General features: G+C 41.3%; 1 protein-coding gene across 1 annotated transcript; it reads right to left on the bottom strand.

The window, feature by feature from the left end:
• Nucleotides 1–3781: 3781 nt before the first annotated feature.
• On the bottom strand, nucleotides 3782–13684 carry ENPP5 (ectonucleotide pyrophosphatase/phosphodiesterase family member 5). The gene is made up of 4 exons (XM_040597996.1): nucleotides 13627–13684; nucleotides 9660–10529; nucleotides 5616–5792; nucleotides 3782–4199 (listed from the first exon to the last, which is right to left on the bottom strand). The coding sequence occupies exons 2-4, from the start codon at nucleotides 10522–10524 to the stop codon at nucleotides 3829–3831; spliced, it is 1413 nt and encodes a 470-aa protein (XP_040453930.1). The 5' UTR covers nucleotides 10525–10529; nucleotides 13627–13684; the 3' UTR covers nucleotides 3782–3828.
• Nucleotides 13685–15899: the final 2215 nt, after the last annotated feature.

Here is a 15899-nt window from a genome sequence, read left to right as displayed (position 1 = left end):
CAGCTCAAGATTGTGGTGTTCCATGCTTCTGAAAAGCCACACTGCACAGCCCTTCATTTTATAATAGACATTTTTGCACTTTGTTTGAGACTGCACTCATTGTAAACAGCATTACTGCACCTCTTTAACAAGATAATCTGGAATTTATTTATTATTTTTTTTAAATAAACTGTATTACCATTGTTGGTAACAGATAGCTATTACCTCCCTATAGAGTAGCAACGTAGGAAACAAGAACTTTAACCTAGAATTCTTAAGTTCTATCACAGTTGCAGTTCTTTTTAATAAAGGCACACACTCTGCAGAGTACGAGCAATATCTGGGATGCACATGAGTTAAGGCCATTCTCTCCCACCTGTCCCCCCACAATTCAGACTTTTTTTCCAGAAGTATTTTTGAATGAAGCAAGCACTCAATGCTTGATTGCACTATAGCAAAGTTATATTTCAACTTCAACATTTCCAAACGTAAAGAAACAAAGAAAATGTTTGACATCTCCAAGTATGCTTCACAGGTCAATAATGGAAAACAAAATCATGCAAGCTTCTCAGTTTCCAAGCTTAAGTTACAAGTAGTGTATAGTGTACTCAAATACACTTTCCAATGAACTTGTTCATACATGGTAAAATGTACCATACACAGAAACCAAATCCCACATCCTCCCCAACCAAACAGGTAGTCTGAAGAAGTATCACATCACATCAGAGAAGAAGTTGCTTTTTCTCCCAGTGGTATCATATGTGCTTTCCATTTCATTACGCATACACCCAACAACTTAAAATGGTGTTTCACACTGGCTAGGCAAAAATCCTAACATGGAATCTACCCAAGAGGTACCTATAAAGACACCTAAGCAATAAAGGAAACATGTTGAAACCTAAACTAAAATACCCTAATGCTGACAGATTCCCTTCAGTTTGGTACAAAGTTTCATTTTACCCTCCTCAAAAGAAGGGCCTTACAGTGCAATACAGAACAAAGACATCAAGAAGAATTCTCATGTTCATATTCTGAATCTATTTTGAACAATATTGTTCCCAAACCCTTTGTTAGGGGAAACCTACTGCTCTTTTCTTGCTGCATGTTTGGGCAGGTAAGCCCAAGTCCCAGCATGAATGAACAACACTGACCAACTCTGCCCTCTCCTTAAAATCAAGGGTCACTTCGGCTGATGGAACTACCCCATCGCAATTAAAAAAATGGAAGTTAATAACTGGATTGTCATTTCAGAGGTTCATCGTTTACATCTGCCATAAGCACTGCTATGAAATTACTGCAAGAATTTATATTAAAGCAGCATGTTCCAAAGTGAGAAGTGTGTAACTGAAGTAGCTGCAGATGAGGATTACAGCATCTCCAGTTTTCACTGTTACTCCCTTAACCAAGCCTGTACATCCTTCTTTAAGCACACGCTAAGTTTGTGCTACAATTCTTTTTTAAGTTGCAAACAAGCAAGAAAAGGTGGACTCAACACATCAATTGGCTATCTGTCATCCACTTCTTGGAAGGTAGCTAGGGAAGGGATTAGTAATGATTTAGAGGTTTAGGTTTTCTACTCTGACTTCCCCACTGTCTCTAGAAACTACTGTGTACATCATAAGTGCCTTCGTCTTTCAGCTGGACAAGCGCCTGCAGTATTCAGTTTTACCTGGCATCAGCAAATTAAACTTAAGACATACCCAATGGTCAGCTCCACCAAGAATCAGCTTTACAGCATCAGGCACATCTAACCCAGGCATTTTCCTTCAGCGTTTTCTTAAAATGGCAAAGTAGGAAAACAAGGCAGTACATAGACCAGTAACAGCAGAATTGCAGACATGAGTCATATTAAGTTACACAAAACTTCATATCTATCCCCCAAATTAAGGGGCTGTCCTCCCAAGAGATCTGCTAGTTTTCCTGCCTTCTCAAAGCTACTATCACAGCTAGACTTTCAGCGTACACCTTAAATTGGAGTATTTCATTGCCTTACCTCTCAAGCATTCATCGCAGCTAGCTGTGGTCTCTGGGAACTTCCCACAGCTGTTTGCAAGACAGCGTTAATGCTAAGCAAGCACCCCTGCCATCACAGAGGCATCCAACAAGTTACTTCTGACACAATGAACGCCAGACAATTCGTAACAGGGCACTATAGAGTCATCACTAAGGCAGTGAGTAATAAGCTCACTTCTGAACTCACCTAGATGTCATTCATTAAGCCTGCAATTAAGTTCAGCAAAATGAGTATTTCAGTTAGCTAGCTTGCTGCAGCTCCCAGCTGCAGTATTAGACTGTTAGTCAAGCTCTTTGTTTGACACAGCACATCCAAGGCCAAGATGATCCCATCTTTGCCCTCTGCTGGGTGCTGTGGATAAAGCAATAAATTGCACTTAGAGACTCTTAACACCAGACCGAGTAGTTGTGTGAATCCCGAGTTTCTTTCTCCTTCAAGCACTGCACCCAGAAGCAAAGTGCAGAGAAATACTAACTTACACAGGGAGAAGAAAAAAAAATCAATTTTTTAAACAAGCTGGACAACTGGACAATTCTCACTTCATACCATGTTTTTCAACAAATCTTAGTCAGCAGCTTGTTACCTACTATTTAAGTGAGCTCATCAAAAAAACCCCACACTACAATTGCAAGATTGATTGCCTCACACAAAGATTGAGAGTAATACAGTTTTTTTGACTCAGAATTAATAATTTTCCTTGACAGAGACTTTCCTCTGGAAGAAAAAAACTCCAGTTTTATACCTTTTTTCATATTAAAGTGTGCTTTTTCAGATATGGTTTAAGATTTATATGGCTGTTCCTTAAATTGCATGTCTAATCCTACTCATCAAATTCTAAGGTCCATCCAGACATATCAGATAAAATACAAGACAGCAAGCCAAACTCACACTAGAGAATAATCTCCAGTAACAGATCAGATGCATATGCAGTAACAAGCTTGACAGTACTCTGAAGCCAGCTTGTACATGTATGTTCCTCAACTACATGAGACTCATTTGCATATACAGGTGTTATGTTTGCACATGTCTTTAAACTGCCAGCTGCATGGCTTTTCTAAAAAATTTAGTACAGCATACAGGAAACAATAGAAAAAGTAAAGACCTACATTTACCTAAAATCATACCTAAAAATCATCAAGACCTATATTTACCTAAATAAATTTTTAAAAAATAATCAAGACTTTTAATACTGATTGCAATACCACCTAGATTCATATTTTGGGGCTACAATTAACACAGTACTTCAAACAAATATGCCTAACTCTAAACTTAAGACACTTAGCACTGCATGACCTAGATTAATAATAACGTTATTTTCTGCAGGATTTAATCCACTGTTCTCAGTAACGGTGATCCATGCAAAAGCTTCCTTGGCCAGGGAAGAATAAACCCCCAAAAAAGTCTAGTTGCATTTAGTGACTTGTTAGAATCTAAGAGACTTTAAAAAAAACCTCTCAAAGAAAAAACAAAAAAGGGTGGGAGTGAGAATTAAATTACAATGTAGTAGTCTGAAGTGCACCTCAGTTGATGTTATTTCCCTAAAAGCAGCTCAGAATGAAGTATTTTGAGGTCCATTGTCAATACACATCTAAACACATATACAGCTTCCCAGGTTTACCTAGACTATTTTCAACTCCTGAAATATTAAGTGGTTGTAGAGTAAAAGAGAAACATGCTCTTTGTCTGCATACCTAGTATGTACGTACTCCAGTGTACCAATGGATCTGCATCCGTTTCCTTTTATTCCACGTGTTTGTGCTGATCCACCTCAGAATTTATTTTTTTTTGTATAAGCTTCTTTTAAGCATCAAACAGGAAAATAGCACCAAGTGTTATTAATCTTGCAACAGTGGCTGGGCAGCTTCAGTATGTTGCACTTGCATGGTATTCAACTGGGTGAAGATAAAATGCTTAACAAAAACTGCAATAAAAACAATAACAAGAAAGCTGCCCAGAAAGACTCCTACAATGGTAGTATAGGTGTCTGCTCCAAAGACTACAGGAACTTCTTCAGCAAGTATATCTTTCACAGCGTTGAATGAGCCATTGTTTGGCAGTGCGTTAATACCAAGCAGATGACACAGTAAGGGGTATATGTCTGTAGCATTCATGACTTCTTTGGTGGCATTCTTTCTGAAAGCAGGCCCAACTGCCAAAAATATTGGATGCATTTCTGGTAAGATGTTGTCATATCCATGATTACCAACTGAAAATAAAAGATAGATAAAGGTCAATATTCTTAAGCTGCAAAACAAACATTGAACCTTTTCCTAGAACTAGCATAATGCAGAAAGGGAACAGCCATCATTTATTCTTACAGAGGTTTAGAAGAACCATTTCTATCAACAGCACAAATGCCTCCTATCAAGTACCAAGTCTCACAACTACAAAGGGAAGATGCCTTAAAAAAAGAATGGAGAACACTATTTAAAAAAAAAGAAGGGAAAAACAAAAAAAAGCAAGCTCAAATGGCAGTAACAGCACTACCAATGGCATGCTATGCTACACCCAAGTTCCCTTAATTTTCCTCAAGGAAAAAAACCCAACTTTGCAACTGTACCAGATCTCTTATTAAAAAAAAAACAAAAACCAAAAATCCATGTAGATAAAGGCTGTCTGACTCCTTGTAGCAGGCAGAACTCAAGCTCTTACTGCTTTGTCACTTTGTCCTGTTTTGTGCAATACATACTCATCAACAAGAAAAAAGATCTCACTAGTGGGTTTCCAGTGGCCCTTCCTTACAGGGGCACTAAAAATCTCTGACCAAGTAAAAAAACATGCAGGCACAAAAAGCTGCTCTCATAGCCATCAACAACTGATAAACTTGTTAAATCTTGTAGGCAATGAAGCTCTTCAGCTTCATTACCAGCAGCAAAGTTTAAAAGGTTTTCAATTAAGAAACTTAAGAACTGGCTATATGACACCTGTATTTTTTCCTCCTAGCTAACCAGAAGTTACAGCTTACTGTGTCCATTCTACCCACAATAAATCTCAAAAGCCCGAGGTAAGGAACTTGAAGGAAAAAACCCAAATGTTTTTAAATGTAAATCAATTAGAATGCATTTTATCCTCCAAGGCAAATGAAAATCACTGGTTTACAGTAACACAATATCCAAAGACTCTTCCTACCAACAGAACAAGGTTCCTCTAAGTGTAGGCATCCACAGAAGCTGAGGACTTCCAGAAAGCATTCTTTTATTTCCAACCCAACCCTTCTCCAGTAAATAAATAGTACATGATAAAACAGTGCTATTCATCCTCTACTCAACAAGTTCTGTTACAATGTGGTTTGGTTTTTATCTCAGGAAGTGCTTGTCAGTTTGCTAGATCTCACAAGACTTCCAAGTACGTGGCCACTAGAACATGAATGATCTTATCACAGTAATTTTAATTTTTCGAAACTGTAAGTCCAGGTCTCCCTCCCCTAATAGTAGGGTGCTTCCCTTCCCATCACAAAAAAAAATTATTATAAATTCTACATGCTTAGCTTTAGAGTTTTCCCTCCCTGTATTGACAAAAAACCAACAAATAACAAAAAAACATTGGTTGAGATTGGGAAAGTACCATGTAAGGCCTCCAACTAAGAAAATACAGCAAAACACTGTAAAGACAGAATACTTACATTGAAAACCGTCAGACTTATTATATACAATTTCCCATCCTTTATCAGCCACTGCTAAGATTGGCTGAATTTTACGGTTATGTTTGTAATGTAATCTATCTGGAATCTGCTCCTTTTTATACACAGTCATGTTGGGATGAGCATTGGCCAAAGTTTCATACACTTCATCCAGTTTGCCTTCAAACAAAGAAACAAAAGATAAAAAACTTAAACATACCAATATGTTTACTGAACTCATCAGTAGTTTAAATACCACCGAAAAAGGACAGAATGCACTTCCCCAGAAGTTAATCAGAGCTGTAAGTGACAACAGCAGAGTACAATGCGCACAGAAGTTCCCATGAAAAATCCTGAGTGTCATTCACAGTAAGATCACAGCTGGCATCAGACTGCATAGCTTATTCCTAAGCAGTAAGTGCTTTGCTGATTATAGAAAAATCCCTAATTTCATAGTTATCAGAAAGCTTCTCACAGCAATGAGTTAGAAGACATTCAGTTCACCCTCATGGAAAAGAAACCAGCTCCTCCTGGCTCTATGCAAAGCTTCAAAGCAAGAAGATGGCTCCCAACACGTTCATTGGGGCCACATTTTGCCTTTCCTCTAGTTAGGTATGATGACAACTGAAAATATTTATTTATTTTAAAGCAGTTTAATTCTTAGTTGTTTTCCTTTAAAAGGCCAAAGAGAGCAGCCACTTTGTTTCTTGGCATCTCTGAAAACTTATTTTTGAGAGAACCCAACTATTTATTTCTCCTTCTACAAGATGCTCCAATAAACAGCTACATATCTGATCTCATTTGATCATCCCAGCTTTGATCTTCTCCCATTTTGGCTAAACTTGTCACCAGTTTAGATAGAGTAGGTAGTTTGTTGCTACGCACCATGTAACATCATAGTATTAGCAATTAATTGCCTAGGGACAAGCACAACTAGTTTGCATTAATCTTTTACGGAAGCCCTCGAGTTGCAGTCCAGATGTCACTAACACATTCAGAGCTGTACAAAGACTGCAGAGGCTTAAGCAGGCAACACATGACAAACATGTGAAGGGACAGGTTGGACTGGCAGATGAAGATGGCACTTTTGGTCTAGAACCATCAGCCAATCTCCATATTCAGGAACAGCTAAACAGTACTCCCTACTCCTTGTATTCTTAAGCGTTTACTCCTTTCCCTTTCCTACTCATCTACTGCACAGTGAACATAAACTCTCAAGAGCTGTATTAACACCATCAAATAAATCCACTTTTTCCATTCCCAATTCTTTATTTCCTTATTTCCAGTTTCTGAGCTTTTCTTTCCAGTAAAAGTCACTGAACAGACAGAAAGCAGTTGGACAACCTGGAACACCAGGACACAGAAAGGAGGAACCAGAACACACAGACAGGAACACAAAAGCAAGTTCAGGAATCTGCATCTGAGCAAGTTCCTTCAACCCTCACCCTCCCCACTCCATTTAAGCACAAATTCCTGTTGAGGGTCATGTAGTGTACATAACAGACTTCTGGTACATACCAAGTAACTCAGTAAGTACTTTGTGCTGCACACAATTCAGTCAGACAACTGAGTTTACAGCTAGTCTCTGTAGTCAGTTTCAGTGCTACAAGGTCTGAAGTATCGTGATGAAGATGTCTACGCTTCCTTTGTGGCAAACACTGACATTTTTAGCAGACAAGTGGGATTTAAGCACATCCTGTCATTTTGACTTATCATTTCCTGCTCGTTCTGCCTTCGTAGCTAGTGGCACATCCTGCAGCGGGTGCTCCTGCGAGCGAGCTCATCTCTGTCCCAAGAAACGATTGCCTTGATGACTACAAGAACAAGTGCTTCATTTGATCCAAGATACTGCCTGAAGTAAGCCAAGGATAAAATCTGGTCTACCATTAACAGCGTGCATAGCGTCTTGAATGTATCTTGGGGTGGGGTGGGGAGAAGTTTGGGAGAAGGTGCCCAATGTCTTTAAAGAAACCATCTCCACTTTCCCTCTCAGTTCCCAAGACCCACTATCAAAATTCTGGAAGAAAACTTGAAATAGAATCATGTATAATGTTTCTTATCTCAGAATGGCATTAAAAAAAGATTCATTAAACTTAAACACAATAAAGGTCGAGATGAGACAGCAAAAGTCCAGATATGATAGAGAGAGTTACAGCAACAAGAAAAAGGACTTAAGTCTAGCATTTTTAGGACAATTTAGTAACAAAATTAATTTTGTTATGCCCCTTTTCTATATGGGTAACAGGGAAGAGAAGCCCTGAATACAGCAAACTATGATTTTACATTAAAGTAATTATTTGAATTAATGTATTTATATTAAATGCAAGAACAGTGGTGCTACAGGTACCATCTTCATGAACTTATAATTAGTTCCACACACACTAGTACGGTTAAATAACAGCTTTAATCCATCTCTCAGTGAAGAAATATGCAGCGAAACCATTAAAGTAGCAGAAATCACTGCATTTTTAAGTATTCAAAATTCTTCTCAATGTCTCACTGAGTTTTACCGGTCCCTTGGTTTAAGCCAGACAAATAGAACAGCTGTTGAAAAATCAGTCTTACGTACATCAGTATATGTTATTTCACAGCTAAACTGAGAATGAAGCTCATTTTATAATATTTTTTATATTATATTTATATTATATAAAATACAAAATTTTATAATAACAATTACAGCTGGTAAAATGGAAGGACGGATTTTAGCTGTGCTCAAAACTAATTCTTGTTTATTGGTAGTGTAATAAGTATCTGAACTTCTGAGCAAAATCAAATCCAAGCTGTTTCTGAAATCCATTGAAATGCCTTTTTTACTATTCTGTCATCTAATTGCTGCAGAAATACTCTTTCTTTTCAGCATTTAGCAGACAGGAGAATCATCTTATGCATCTTCAAGTTCTCATTTCCTGCATTAGGGATGTTTCAGCACTAAAGTATACTTTTACAACTCCTTTATTTAGTCATGAGAACATCTTGGTCAACCATGCTTGTCTCCATTAGGATGGAGCTTCCAAACTCGGCTCTTCTACCGCCACTGAGAGAAATATAGTGCCCAGCTATAACCACCTGAGTGGGCTCAGGCAGCAAATGATCTCAGTTTGGACATGCTAACATTTTAGTCCAGAGCATTCTTCAAATTAAAAATGACAGGAGACATTTGTTTACACATTTAAAGGTCATTTCAGACTGCAACGTACCCTCCCTGCTGAGGCATTAAATACAGAGTGCTATCCATCAGTGATGCAAATGTTACAGAAATCTTGAAAAAACACCTTTTCAGAGGCCACCTTAAAACTCAACTTCCAAATTAGGACTCCTACTCACACAAAAAATACTGCTTTCCAGGTTAACGCATTTGCACAAAGTAATTATAGCTTCTGATCATCAAAACAAAGAGCAGCACCTCTACATCAATGAAACTAAACATACACCTAACACTTAAGCAACCCTTCAACAACTGCAACCAGACTTCAGATTTTAATTCCAACAGTATTCTTGCCCATCATTATCACAATAAAAGTGGTATGAACAGAACTGGCTAGCTGTTCAGCATGATGGGGAAAAAAAACAAAACCACTGACGTGAACTACAATAGCTGGCAGGTAATCAAATAGCCAAGTTCTTTTTATCAGCGGGCCCCATCTGGTTTCAGTTTACTGTTTGAGTTAGAAATCTAACCCTTCCACTATGGCTTTAGTATCTTGATGAAAGGCAACGATATGTAACATTCAGCTGTTATCTATCTAGAAAGCCATTCATCCTCGATAGTGCCGTTAGATTATCTTACTTCTCCTAAGGACTCAAGGATATTTGGCAATATTAGTCAAGAACAGACCAATTTGCTCACTTTTAATTTCAGAAAGTTAAGCCAGGCTCTTGACAGAGTTAGTAAAAAGAACAAAAAACTGATCCTGCAAGTAATCCTTGTACAAGGCTGATGTCCTACTGGCATCAGCGCTGCTGCCAGCACTTCAGGTAAGGAATGAAATCTCTAAGTTTTAATACTCAGGTATTTCCTTCAAAGAATTTTACTGCTATAGGTCCTACCTTCATTTGGCAAAATAGCTACTGCAGGAGAATGCTCAATGACTTTATAGAGCTCTCTGTTCACATACTGATCAAGCTCAATGAGCCTTTCCGAGGACAACTGCGACATTCCATGATCACTTGTGATTATGACATTTATCACACCCCACAGCTTCGCCTTCTTCAGTTCAGACATAAGATATCCCAATTTTTGGTCAATATCACTAATTATTGGTCCCATAAGTGGGTTTTCTGGGCCCAGAATATGGCCCATCTCATCAGGCTGTTCCCAATAAAGGAGACCAAAGTTTATGGGTTCTTCCGATGTAAACCAGTCAATAAGCCTAGCAACTCTGTCTTCAAAGGAAACTGATTCATTGTAGGGCATGTAATGTGTAGGAAAGACCCCATGTATTTTCACATCTGTTCCAGGCCACATAGCTGCACCGGTTTTATGTCCTTCCCTCTGATTTGTTACCCATATTGGGCTGGCTTCTTCCCAGAACCTGGAGTTATGGGTATCCATTTTGTTCAGAGAGAAAGTTTCATTCAGAATAGGGTCATACATCTCATTAGCAACTATACCGTGGCTTTCTGCATAGAGACCAGTCACCATTGTATAATGATTCGGATATGTTTTTGTTATAAACACATTAGTGACCTGTTTGACATGAACGCCATTCTCCATGGCATAATGAAAATTGGGAGTTGAGACTTTATAGATGTAATCCCATCGAAATCCATCAAAAGATACCAGCAACACTCTGGACTGGGCTGGCTGGAGAGACAATGCACTTGGAAGAAGTAGAAAGAAAATTGCCAGGACTTTCCAACAACAGTTCATGGCTATTCTGGAAGGTATTCGTCCCCTCTTCTGAGGCAACATGGCATCTGTTGAGCAGAGACAGAAGGTTTGTTTGCATTAACCTATTTGCCAAAGTCATAGCTTCGTTTTAAGAATGAGCAGCCGAAGTACTCCTTTCACATTTATACAGATTGCCTTACTAACAGTGAGCACTTCAAACAGGAACGAGACCTTTTACCTATCAGTTATATCAATATCCCAATGTCACAGATAGGAAGTGAGACACTACAGTTTGTAGAGTGAAACACAGTTCACAAAGCAACTTCTTTATTCAACACCACTGCCCAGCCTCTTCCTTTTTTCTTCCTGCTCCCAATACACTCTTACTCTTGCAATCTGACAAATTTTCAGTATTTTCTGTACTCCAAGTTGTAAGAAACTGTCCTATGAGAAACCTGCTGCTTGTTAAGAGTTAAAATGTAAACAGGGGCAGTTCCCACCTCAAGAATAACAAGGTCCACCTCCACCAGGACTTTATAACCCTCATTAAAATTTCTGGAGCATTACTTCTCTTCTGCGCAAGTGTGGCAGAGGCACATCAATGTCATGTGGCAGGGCAGCCAGTGGGAGCAGGAAGTACACGCTGGAACTAGAGGACTCTCCGCTTGCACAGCTCCCATCAGGGAGAAAACATCAAGACCGGCTAGAAAACATCACAGATTCTCAGCCCCCACACTTGGTGTGGTATTATTAATTGTGCAGAGTATAATTTCTAGTGGAGAAAGCAGCAAATATGCTTTGAACTTCAGATAGAGCAGCATATCCATTAAAAGGTTTTGTTGCTTAAAAGGTATGAGATCATAGAACGGTTTGGGTTGGAAAGGACCTTAAACATCACCCAGTTCCAGCCCCCCTGCCATGGGAAGGGACACCTTCCACCAGCCCAGGCTGCTCCCAGCCCCATCTGGCCTGGCCTTGAGTGCTGCCAGGGATGGGGCACCCACAGCTGCTCTGGGCAACCTGTGCCAGTGTCTCACCACCCTCACAATAAGGAATTTCTTCCTAGTATCTAATTTAAATCTACCCTCCTACAGTTTAGAACCACCCCCCCTTGTCCTATCAATACAGGCCCTACCAAAAAGTCTGTCCACAAGATCAAGAGTTAGACAAATAAAGAGCAGGAACACCAGTTTCCCAGCACATTATCACATCATTAACCTGATCATAGCTTCCTTATATAACCAAGCTCTCGCTGATCAACTGATTCTGACAATTACTACCAAAGGTCACTTCTAGCGTGCAGACAGCTTTACAAACAAAAATGTATACAAGTCATACAAGTCAGTGTGTAGATCTTCTAACTAACCACTTCTGTCTCTGCAAGGATTGGAAAGAGGTGATTGGAAGATACAATGGTACAGTTGTGAGCCACTGGAAATGCTCTATCTGTCAGGCAAGCATCATCTGTCATTTCCAGTCAAATAGCACTGCTACCCAAGTGCAAGCAAATGAACTATGCAAGACACAAGAAATATAACACAAAACCCATTCACAGACCACATGAGATGAACCATTCGCCACTTAAACATTCAGCAGTAATTCCGATCATATGGCTCAAGAACATTGAGTATTCCTAGCTATGACTGGCATTCCTTATCTAGCAGCATGACATAATATGACATGTAAGCTCATATTGTATTGGGTCGTACTCCCCCGCCCCAGTTTCCCTCAGACCTTCGGAAACACTGTCTTGTTCAAAACATAGCTAACTCAAAGTAAGATGCCCGTAAGAACCCTCACCATGATTTCCCTATTTATAACTGACCTAAAATTTCATGCTAATATTCCCTGCTTCTTGCTCAACAGCATCATTTAACCACAAGACCTGATACTGTACAATCCAATCTTGCATGCTGATTGTACTGATACTCCACACAGTTTCCTTTAGGTTCCAAATTTTCAGCAATCCTCTGGAACAAGTCACTACTGAAATACATCTGGAAAACAGTGGCTGTGTAACCAATCAATCCATATTAACATCAGAGGACATAAACATCCTAGTTCATATAAAAAGTTATAGCATAACAAGCATCTGAATACCACTGCAATGATGGTATAGGATCTGTCATTTTGGTAGAACATGAGATACCTTCCATGGGAAATGTTCCTACTCCAGTTTCCCAGTTCCTTCAATTCCCCCCAGTATATCTCCCTCATATGTACTTTTACACTGGAAACCCACATAAGCACTGTTAAATTGCACGCAGTCCAATGGTACACTGGACGCGCATGTCTCCCAAAATTAAAATCCAGGCCTGGAGTCCTGCTAAGAACAAACTGACACTTCAGAGACGTAACTCCCCTTTCAGCAAACAGCACAGAGCCAAAGGCTGACGAATCACTCCATTTTGCCCGATGTGGGATTTCTTTCAGCTGAAACTGAAGGGAGAAAGGGAGAACACACTGCTGCGTTCATGTGAACCCCATCTGCCAAATTAAGCATAGCCCATGGCTGAGACATGAATTCCCCCTTCTGAGGAGTGACAAGTATAAATGTAAGTCCCCTCAAGTGAAATCTGGTCCTTACTTCTGAATTTTACATAGTTAATGATGTCAATACCACCTACTCCTTCCATGGCGTATTTTTAATATATAATGGTTTTTTTCTAAGGACTTCCTGTATCAGTCTTCCCTGGATACAACCTGAGGACACCTCCCGACCCAGGCCACTCCAGAAGCTCCGCGCCACGAAGCTCGACGCTGGGGCCCTGAAGGGGCCCTGCTGGGCCGAAGGCATCCGACTGTCCCGGGCAGGGAGCTGCCGCACAGGCGGAGGGACAGGGCCGCGCCCAGGGACCCGTCCAGCAGCACACGGCACGGGCAGGCCGGCATCCCCCTCCCCGGCAGCCTCCCACCCGGCACCTCACGGGCACCTCCGTGACAGCCCCCTTCACCCTGTCAGGCCAAAGAGGCGAAACTAAACCGGGACTCGGCAAACCCACGCTCCCACGCACGACAGCGCACCGCTGACACGCCGGACGGCCCCCACCGAGGCCCACTCGGGCCTAACGAGCCCGCCCGCCTCCCACCCCCGGAACCCTCAGCTCAGGCTGCCCCAACTCCCGCCACCCCACCGGCGGGGAGGCTAGGAGCCTGGCCGCGGGGAGCCCGGCCCGCCGTTACCTGCCGGCGGAACGACCGCATCACCTCGCTTCGCCTCACCGCGCTGCGTGACACACGCCCCGCCCTGCCGCGCCCCGCCCCGCCGCGCCGTGAGTGGCCAGCGGCGCTGTCAGTCAGCGCCAGGTAACGGCCCGGGCGCCGTGAGGGGGGCGCGCGGCGGCCGTTCCCCCCCGCTGTGAGGAGACGAGCGGTCGGCGAGGGCAGGCGCTGGCCGCACGGGGCTGCCCCGTCGGCGGGCTCCTCACCCGGTTCTCGCACCCGGGCCGAGCTGTTTGTTATTCCTTTATTCTAATTTGCACTAAGTAGAGGGTGAGGTGGCGCCCCCCGCCCCGCCTAGCTCCCCACTGACAAACCCTCCCGCTGCTCACACAGTTCACAACCAAAGGTACCCGCCTTCATTGCTGACAAGTTACCCGATTCCTTCTCAGTGTCCTATTTCTCAAGTAATTCTCTCTTGTTAATTAGTTCCCACGCTCAGTCTCCACTTCTTTTCGGGCCCGGGGGGTTTCTTGAGTCGGTGGTCGCGATCTCCCCCTGCTGCAATTACCGGTCCCCTAATTAGTGCTTCTTGTGGTAAAACTCCAGCTGGTGGTGGTGCTGGTGCTGGTGGAGCGGAGAACCAGCTGGTGCTTAAGGTACAAAAATGCTTGTATCTTGAATTCACCCTTAACAACTCCTTTGCTCTCGTCGTCTTCAAGTCAAACTCCTAACAACACATTCACTTTTGCTAATTGTTTGACATCATTTCCCCCCTTTGGGGCTACAAGATTTTTCATAAGCCTCACTGCTCATTTCAGCTATTACTGTGGGAATTCCTACAGATGATTGTACAATTAATCTCCTAACTCGAAGCAATACAGATTATAACAATAAAAGTGACTTTTATAATTATAGTCTGAAGTAGATTTGCCAACCATCCAGTAAGGAAGAATTCAAAACGATGTAATATTTTCTTTAGCCATTTTTTTTTTCATCAGATTTCTAAGATCTCTACTAGATTGTGGCTTCCACGGGGTATTTTATTACCAGTCAATCTGTAAAAACATAGGCACCCGCTGTAGTACATCTGCTGTAAAATGGGGTCCATTATCTGAAGAAATCCCTCCTGGTATACCAAATCTAGGTATAATTTCTTTTAATAAAACCTTATCTACTTCTTTAGCCTTGTTGGTAGGACAAGAAAAAGCCTCTAACCAAGCAGAAAAGGTATTTACCAATAAATATTTGTAACAATTGTATCTCGTTAGTCCTGTAGAATCTATTTGCCAGTGTTCTCTGGGTGTTATTCCTCACTTTACGTTCCTTCCTTGTATTTTCTTTCCTATTTTAGGATTATTAGTGCAGCAGACTACCCACTTTTTAACTACTATGCCCACAAATCTTTGCATCCTGGGCCCCCCAAAAATTCTTTTTTGCTAAAAGCAACAAGGCGTCTGCTTTCCCAGGAGTTTCCCACTATTCTTCTTTATTTTTAGTACTGTCCAATTGTTCTGCTAATTGGTGGTCTTCTTTTTTTATACCATTTGGCGGGGACAAACCTATGTGAGGTTTTGGGACTAAACGCCTTCAAAGTTTCGTTCCCTTAACACGGATCTGCTCTTTGGTTTCCTGTTACAATGTTCATATGTCCCTTTTGATGTGCCTTACAATGCACTGTTGCAACTTTATTCGGTAGGAGAACTGCTTGTAGCAACTTCGTAATTTCAGTCCCCTATTTCACTGGGGTTCGGTGTAAGTTGGGAGTTCTCTCTTGTTCCAAATTGCCTTGTGTGCATGGACAACTCCAAAGGCATATTTCGAATCCTTATAAATGTTGACTCTCCTTGACTTAATTTCAAGGGTCGAGTGAGGGTTATTAATTCAGCCTTCTGGGCAGAAGTGTTGCTAAGTCTGCTTTGTCTTCCATCAGTAAACGGTTCCATTTCTGCCTCAGATAATGGCTCGTCTCAAAGGTCTGTCTTGCTGGAGTGAACTTGTTCCATAAATGTTAAACAGTTGTGATGTAATTCTCCAGTTTCTGAGGCCAGAAGCAGAGTATCTGGGTTACGGCTAGATGTTTGAGAGAGCATCACATCATCTTGCTCCAACAACATTGCTTGATACTGAGCCAAGCCACTTGGAGAAATCCAGTAATGTCCTTTATTTTTGAGGAGAGAGATCACAGCGTGGGGTGCATACACACTAAGGGGTTGGCCCAGAGTCAGATTTGGAGATGCTTTGATCAGAATTACAGTCGCAGGTACTGCTCTCAAACAGACAGGCCACCTTAGTTA

Source organism: Falco naumanni, chromosome 6 (assembly GCF_017639655.2).
Source record: "Falco naumanni isolate bFalNau1 chromosome 6, bFalNau1.pat, whole genome shotgun sequence".
NCBI classification, from domain to species: domain Eukaryota; kingdom Metazoa; phylum Chordata; class Aves; order Falconiformes; family Falconidae; genus Falco; species Falco naumanni.
The sequence above is the reverse complement of the archived record's forward strand: the minus strand, read 5'-3'. Positions and strand labels throughout refer to the sequence as shown.